Genomic DNA, 8,650 nt, shown 5'->3' with positions numbered 1-8,650 from the left:
GTGTAAAAAACCATTTTGAAGCTGAAAACTTCTTTTCCAGTGATATACACAGCCTTAATGAGAGAACATTCCAATGATTAGAATCCATTTTTTAAGTAAAATGCCTGAGGATAAAAACAAAACAAAGCAAAATATAATAAAAGACATACATATTTGGAAAATATCCCACATATTCAAGCCAGCACAAATGAGGCTACAATTCTCACTGCTTTATTAGAACCTACACTATACAGTTTTTCAAACTGATGGTGGCAGCTCCCTTTGTAGGTCATGAAATCATGTTAGTAGGTATGGCTCAGCATTTCTTTTTAATGAAGAGAAAATTTCAGCGTATGCATTCTCACTTAAGAGTTTATACTTTTGTATCCAAGAGTCATCATTTAAATGAAAAATCCTCACTCACTTTCAAAAGTCTGAAAAAAAAACTATATTTACAACTTACTAAAAACTACCTTCTCTTGATCTGAGATATAGGAACAGATTTTCCAGATTCTTTAAAGGGATCTCCTATTTCTATACTCCTCATTCCTTATTGGTTTGTGAAGACCCATCTTAATTGTCAATTTGGAATTACTTACAAAGGCTTAAAATTTCAAGCTCTGTAATACCAGTTAAAAATGGTAGAGACGACAGAAGACGTAAAATGTATTCTAATACTTTGGAACATGGGAAGGACACTAATTTACTGTCCTGTCAACTCTCTTAAATTCTAGAAGCAAGAACAGGGAGCTGAAGAACCATCAACAGGCAAATAAATTCCAACCATAGCATCAATAATCCTCAGGAGTCAAAGATCTGAGGTCTGAAAAGAAGTCTACAGTATGCTTCTGTCTAGGATGCATGAACTAGAGAGAAAGTCATTCCAAACCCTTAAACAAGAATAAACCACCACAATTTTTCGTGGAACCATTAGAAATAGGAGGTCTCTTGACAACAAAACACCCTAAAACATAAGGGAAAACTTTTATCTTCAAGGAAAGTCAGAAGATAAGCACCAGCTCACTTGTGGTAGAAAGCAGGATAGAGAGATGCCAGGTACCATACAAGCTAGGTAAAATGCCTCAGGATAAAAACAAAACAAAGTGATAAAGATGGACTGTGAACTGATGTGAGATAATGAAACCCTGGAAGCCATAAACACAAGACAAGTTCACACTCAGCTGAAGGTACTTCATGGACCTCTCTGGGAGATCATGAGAAAGACAAAGTAGAACATCAGACAGAGTATTCCTTGGTATATTCCTGGAAAAGGAAAGAAGACTCCAATGCAAAAAAGTCCAAAGGACCACCAGGATTATCCACTTCTCAGAACAAAATCTTAAGATACAAAAGGGCAGAAAACCTGGCCATCAAGGTTCAGGTGAAGATTCAAAATTCTAGGGACAAGGATATGAGAAAACTATACCTGGGGGAAGAATAAGAAATCCTCCTTGGACAATATTTTTCGAGGTCCCCTTCTGCTGTGACACAGTAGGATATTTGGTTCCATGTAGGAGCCACCAAATATATCAGTTAAATGCCATGAGGAAAAGGGACAGGGTCACCCAGAATGTTCCATTTCTGAGACCTAGAGAAATAGGCGAATGTTCTATGGACCTCTGAAACCATGAGTCCCAAAATAAACTTTTCCTTCTTATAAACTGTTCTAGTCAGGTCTTTTAGTCACAGCAGTGAAAAAGCTGATTAGAATACTCTTAAGTCCATTTGTGCATTTCTCCTTTCTTCTTGTCAAATTCCAAATGCTGACTTCCTGGCTCAAGAAGTACGGGTTTTCTGATCTTACTATTTAATATTCCTTCACTCTTCAGACCTCATTATTCAAGAATTATCTGTCCAACTCCACAAGAGTATCAAATCCAGAATCCCTACTATTTTATATCCAGTAACAAAACACCTACTCTTCAGTCACTAAGCATTCAGTTCAAACAGCTCTCTTAACATAACAGCTATATTGGTTAGCATCCCTGGAAATAAGCTTTAAAAAAATCTCAGCCCTTCTGATGTTGGCATCTGAAACTCATTATGACATGCAGGGTACTCGAAGAAAAGAAATGAAATTTGAGATTAGGTAATTTGCTAAGGATCACACAACTACTAAGGAATAGAGCCAAGATAATCAGATTATGCCTGACTATAAAACTCATACACATTGCTAAAATTTAGCAAAGTATGACCACTCTTTAAGGAACAATCATATTTAGTGATGTAGTATTAATGAAAACAAATTCTTACCTTTTTGTACACAGCCATTATATCAGAATCCAAAACAATTATATTCCTTAGCTTGGCATTTATTTCCATAACTGAAGTCCTCATAATCATTTCAGAATCAAGTCCTAAGGAAATAAAAAGATGACTAATAGTTTTTATTTCTTTCATTTAATCATTTATTGGATTTATTTTATGAGATTTATTACCTTCAATCTTAATTTCGGCAATGTTATGTTTCTGATCTTGAATAAAAATCCGTATACATGATAATTCTGCTAAAATCTGCAAGGTTATAATATCTTCATTCATGGATAGTTTTAAAGCTATAAAAAAAGTCATATTGTAAAATAAAAGGAAAAGTTTAGCAGTTACCATACTACACTTAAAAAGTAACTGAACTATCAACATAAATAATGATATTAAAAGTCTGCTTTGCATCAACTAAAAGCAAAATAAGACAATTCCTACTGGCTTAGGATTTCTAAAGAATTATCATACCTAATGAAAAAAAAAAAGCAAAATGAAATACTGTTCCTAGGGGAGACTACTTATTTGAAACTAAGCAACTGTAGCTATAAAATTCTAAACTTCTAAGACTTGATGTCTACTAGGAAACACCTATCATTGTGAAAATTATAAATTTTTGTTGCTTTTAAATAGTAATAGGCTGAGCACACCTAATCCAAAAATCCAAAACAGGGCTCCAAAATCTAAAACATTTTAGCACACATGAGACTTAAAAAGTTTCAGATTTTGAAGAATTTCAAATTTTTGGACTGGGATACTCAATCTTATTCTGATTAAAAATACACTCTGAACAAAACTGGGGACGTAGCTCATTTGGCAAAGTGCTTGCCTAGCATGTATGAGACCCTAGGTTTGATCCTTAGCACTGAAAGAAGAAAAAAAAATGTACACACACAAATAATTCACAACTCTGATATTACTCAAATTTTGTTCGTTTTTTTATTTGTTCTATGGTACTGGGGATTGAATCATAGGGCACTTCCCCACTGAGCTATTTTAGTTTTTATTTTGAAACAGGGTCACGCTAAGTTACCAAGGCTTACATTCCTCTTAATCTAAAATAATGCTATTTAATTATTAAATGCATGAATTTTAATCCAAATCAAATACTTCTACTGTATAATCTTCTGTATAATCAGCTGCATGACAAAAATCTTTTCTTCAGCAGTAATTGTTTTCCTTTGCCTTTAATATTATTTTCTAAAATTAACTCAATAAATCATGAATCCTTTGGATAGTAGTCTATACACCAGAATCCTGAAGTCATTAATATAAGTTAACAATAAGTTCCAGTCCTAAATTTAATGATCTACTTGTTTAAAAAAGAAATTGCAATTGAATTTTAAAGAAAGATACCCAATTTTTTAATGACATCTCCTTTGTCTTCAGTCTCTGGAACAGACACTGAGGTTGGTTTTTCCACTGATTGTGGAAGGATGTTATTGAGATAATTCATTGTATTCAGAAGTGCTTCAGTATGTAAATGAATATCCAAAGATGAAAAATTCACCTAAAGAATGAAGCTGATTTTAATAACAGGTCAATAAAAATTTGCTTGTGTAGTCTCTATAAGGACTTACGCTTTGTGCTATCAAGGATACAATTTATAATATTGCTTTATCCTCAAGGATTTTATAATGAGAGATAATTTCCATAATACACTTGGACAAAAAAATACACACAATTAAAAGTAAATTGTTATTTAATCATACCTTAAGCAGTTGTAAAACATTGTTATAGGTACTTTTCAAATTAGGTGCATTATTTTCAGCCTATCAAAAGAGAAAACAAGTCTATTAGCATATCTTAGGAAAATGTGTTCATACAATTAATAATAGTCCTAACATGCATTTATATAATTTTCCCAGGGTATGTATGTATACAGTAACTATATATAGATTACGGATTTTAGGTTAAGTATATACATTTATGGAAAAAGGCAAGTGCTTCACAAGAACAAAGCAATTTCCTTACTAGAACAAAAGAAATTTGTTAAGTATGGGCTTCTCCAGCACATAGCACACACAGCAAGTATTCAATACATGTTGCATATCATCATTCTTATTATCAAGACAGGAGTTACTGAGATTACACTAGGACTAAATATTAAACAAACAAAATATTACTAAACTTTCAAAACTTGATTATAAAATTTCAGCAGCATACTTAACCTATCAAGCAGAAAAAAATGGAACCAGTTACCTTCACATATTCCAATGTTAACAGATCTTCCATTGTGTTATCCAGTGTTGTGACCAAGTAAACAGGTTTCTTGTTTTCATCTAAAAATAAAATTTTTAATTATCTATTGGTAGGAAAATTAATTCAAAATAAAGGCAGGGAATATTAATAATAACATAATTGAAAAAGGCTTTTCTGTACCAGTTCTAGTCCTTGGAATGTACTTACTCAGTTCCCTTCATTTTTTATATTCTACAAGTGTAATTTTTCCATATAATTTCATTCCCTTCCTTTGTGCCTCAATACTGAAGTCTCAACCTTCCTAAACCTAGACAGTAGGTAAGGTAAGAAAAATTAGCAATCTATTAAATGAAAGGACATGAAGAGACTTATAGCCCCAGGTCACAAAAATCCCTAGAGAAAAGTCACCAATCCTAGAAAACCGAGTTGTTGAGAAGACAGATCAGGAATGTGATGAAAAAGTTTTTATATACAGTTTAGATTAAATTAACTCTATTACCACATAATCTGTTTTAATTATATTATTGCTTCTGCTCAAAATCTGTCATTGTAGGAAAACTACCGTAGGAGAGATTTTTGTATAATACCTTTTAAAATCATCATCATCATCAAATTACTTATGTCTATTAGAAGTCAATATGTAGAGACTGGGAGAAAAAAAACTATACTATTCTTAAGGGAAAAACACCACAAAATCCTCCAAACTTAAAAGGTTATTAGCATATAAACCAGCTTTCTAATGCAGGTGCTAACCACACTTTTACCCCCAAGAAGATCCACACTTTGTTTACACACTTATTAATTCACTGAACAAATATTTATTGATCATCTACCTTTCATGAGAAACTGTGCTATTTGCTCTCTCTCAAGAAAACAAGGGCAAATGAGTACAGTGAAAACTGTATGCCCTGTGTTTTATTTTCAAGGGTTTTCTTATCCTTTGCTCTTGAGAAAACAAAAATAAGCTAAAGTGTAAATTAACAACTGTTCTAATACTTCTGGAGCATTACAGAACACTATTGAGCTGGTATACTTTTCTTTCCAATTATCAAAGCAAACTGCTTCTTGGTTAAAAAAAAAAAAACAAGCATAATAAAATTTTGTATCTGCTACATACGTGATCTTCTTAGCAAGAGATAAGGGCTGTACTACTTAATCTGATTAAAAAATGGGCCACAGATCTTGACAACTCACCAAATAAGGTATACATACAGCAAATAAGTAAATGAAAAATGCTTTCACACCATATGTCACAGAGATATGCAAATTATTACTATGTACCTATTATAATGACCCAAATCCAGAATTCCAATACCACCAAATGTTGGCACTCTTCTTTATCACCAGTAGAAATGCATAATGGTACAACCACTTTGGAAAACAGTATGGCAGTTCCTTACTGAACTATATTACACTCTCACCATGTGATTCTATAATTGCAGATTCTGGCATTTACCGAAAGAAAACAAAAACATCTACACAAACACCCAGCAGCTTTATTCATAACTGGAAGAATCTGGAAACAACTAAGAAATCTTTCAGTAGGTGAATGGATTAAATATACCATAACATACCTAGACAATGAAACATTATTCCAGCTTTAAAAAAAAGGCTATCAAGCCATGAAAAGATATAAAAACAATTTAAATACATATTACTGAATGAAAGAATTCAATCAGAAAAAAGATACATACTATATGATTCCAATTATATGACATGCTTGAAAAGGTATAAATTTGGAGATAATAAAAAGATCAGTGACTGCCACTTGTTATAGGGGAGGGAATGATGAATAAGATGAAGCACAGAAGATTTTTAGCATTGTAAAACTAACCTTTAGACAAATATAATGGTGGATACTTGCTATTATAGTTTTGTCTAAATGCATACATGTATAACATAATGAGTGAACTCTGATGTAAATTATGAACTTTTAATGTAAACTATGGATTAAAAAAACATAAAAGAAGAAATATAAATAGTATCTACCTAAATCCCTAACAAAGAAAACAGGACTATTTTCTTAGATATAACAGATCCATTATGATTCTGGAAAACTTAAAAGTTTTGTGATAGACAGAATACCATTCCCATCAAAAACAAGAAAAACAAGACAAGATTCCTACACTGTGATCTTAAGGGATTATATGACAAAATGAACTTGGAAGATGTGATTATAGTTAAATGGAGATTATGTTTGATTATCTGCCTGAGTTAAGAGTGGAAGCAAAAAGTAGAAGAGGATGTTAGAAATAGCCCTGTAAGAATCTGATACCCTTTGCTGGGTCTGAGATGTAGGAGGATATAATGCAAGACAGAATAGAAACCTGTAGGCATTAACAACAGCTAACAGGTAACAAGAAAACAAACTTAAATCATGTGCAAATGAATTTAGTCAACAACATAATAAACAGGGAAATGGATCCTCCTCTAGAGCCTCCAAAAAGGAACTCTCACTGACCCCTTAATTTATTTTCTCAGGTCTCTTTTTTTTCCTTAGTGCTTTATAGTTATACATGATACTGGGGTTCATTCTGACATATTCATAAATCATATAACAGTTTTCTCTGTACAGTAGGACTTACATCAGATTTCTGTCCTATAGAACTTTAATAAATTTGTGTTGTTTTGAGACACCAAGTTCATAGTAAATTGTTACAGCAGTAATAGGAAATTAATTTAGTGTTCCTATATTAAATGTAGATTTAAGATTTAATCACATTTGATTTTCCTTAATGAAAAAAAAAAATTATCTTCATTTTGTCTCTGGTCTACCCCTTCCTCAGACTACCAAGTGTAAGATGAAAAGCCAAAGACTAATTCTGCTAAGGTTTGGATGTGGTTTGTCTCCCAAGGATTAGTGTGCTGGCGGCTTGGTCCTCAGGGATGTTGTGTTAAGGTGGTCAAACCTTAAAGAGGTAGAGTTTAGTGCGAAATGATTAGGTCATTGGGGACACAGTCCAGAGGAAGCATTAATATAGTTCTTGTGGGATCCCAGTTAATATCCATTATAGTGAATAGTTACAACAGAGTGAGACTGACCCTTGAATCAGCTTCTGGCTTCCTGTCTCACCAGGTGATCTCCACTACATATGCCCCTGCTGTCATACCACCCACCAAGAGATAATCACCAGAGGCCAAATAAATGCAGCCACTGAAGCTCAGCCTTTCAACTTCCAAATTTATGAGGTAATTAAACTTCTTTTCTATACTTATAACTCAGTCTCAGGTATTTTGTTATATCAATGGAAAATAGACCAGTACAAACACAATATAATAGTAATAGTACAAACACAATATTTCTCTGAGAATATTTATTTGAGCAAATATACTGATTCGAACTCTAAAATAATTAAAAGTTCTCCAGCATGTAGTTAAGTAATAAAATTAATTTATTTATTTTTAAGAAATAGAGATTCTTACCTAAGTATTCTGGGCATTTTAAGCAGAACTCTTTCAAAAAGGCACTTGCTTTCAAATCAAATGTTCTAAGTTCAACTTCTGTGCCTAATCCTAAAACATCAATTTCTACCACAGGTAGTTCACAATCTCCCACAAGGTGATAAAATTGAATCAAAACCTGAAGAAGAATGGAAAATTAAATTACTACTATTAAAACAAAAATCACATTTATTTGCATAGTGGCTATATATGGATATATGAAATGTATTTGCACATACACATGATATAAATAATGTACTATGCATTTAAAATTTAGAAGCAATTTTATAATCACCATTCCACATATAATCACCACTCCACTTTTTATAATAATTTTTAAGAAATATGTATTGAAAACCCACAATGTATCATATCCAAACACCTAATTCTTGATTAAAGAAGCTATTCTTCAAACAAAAGAAAGGGGAGGATGAAAGGGAACCACCATACAGAAAATTTACATCATTTAATTGGGATGCAGTACCTATTAGCAATGAGGTTGTAAATGGTAGACATGACAATTTAAATAACTGTTATTAATTTACCATATCACATACCTCTGCTACTTCAAATCGCATTTTAATCTCAGTCAAATTTACTGAACCATCTTGCTTTTGTAATTTTTTGTGTTGAGTACTTTTAACTCTAACTGGAACTTGAGGAAACTCTCCCAAGGGACTACATGGTGCATCAAAAAATTCTTCTTCTGAGTCTAAATTTCAAGAATATTGTTTCAGTCAATAATAAAAAATGATCAATTTAATAATAA

General features: G+C 32.4%; 1 protein-coding gene across 1 annotated transcript in view; it reads right to left on the bottom strand.

The window, feature by feature from the left end:
* The window catches only part of Vps13a (vacuolar protein sorting 13 homolog A), a 236,593-nt gene that overhangs the window by 155,851 nt on the left and 72,092 nt on the right, over positions 1–8,650 (bottom strand). Inside the window, 8 exon segments of the mRNA XM_048806784.1 lie at positions 3–53; positions 2,233–2,336; positions 2,418–2,534; positions 3,595–3,748; positions 3,951–4,010; positions 4,441–4,520; positions 7,864–8,020; positions 8,439–8,597. Coding sequence (XP_048662741.1) covers positions 3–53; positions 2,233–2,336; positions 2,418–2,534; positions 3,595–3,748; positions 3,951–4,010; positions 4,441–4,520; positions 7,864–8,020; positions 8,439–8,597 — 882 coding nt within the window.

Source organism: Marmota marmota, unplaced genomic scaffold (assembly GCF_001458135.2).
Source record: "Marmota marmota marmota unplaced genomic scaffold, marMar, whole genome shotgun sequence".
In the NCBI taxonomy this organism is placed as follows: Eukaryota; Metazoa; Chordata; class Mammalia; order Rodentia; family Sciuridae; genus Marmota; species Marmota marmota.
Note: the sequence above shows the minus strand (reverse complement) of the source record. Positions and strands in the feature narration are given on the sequence as shown.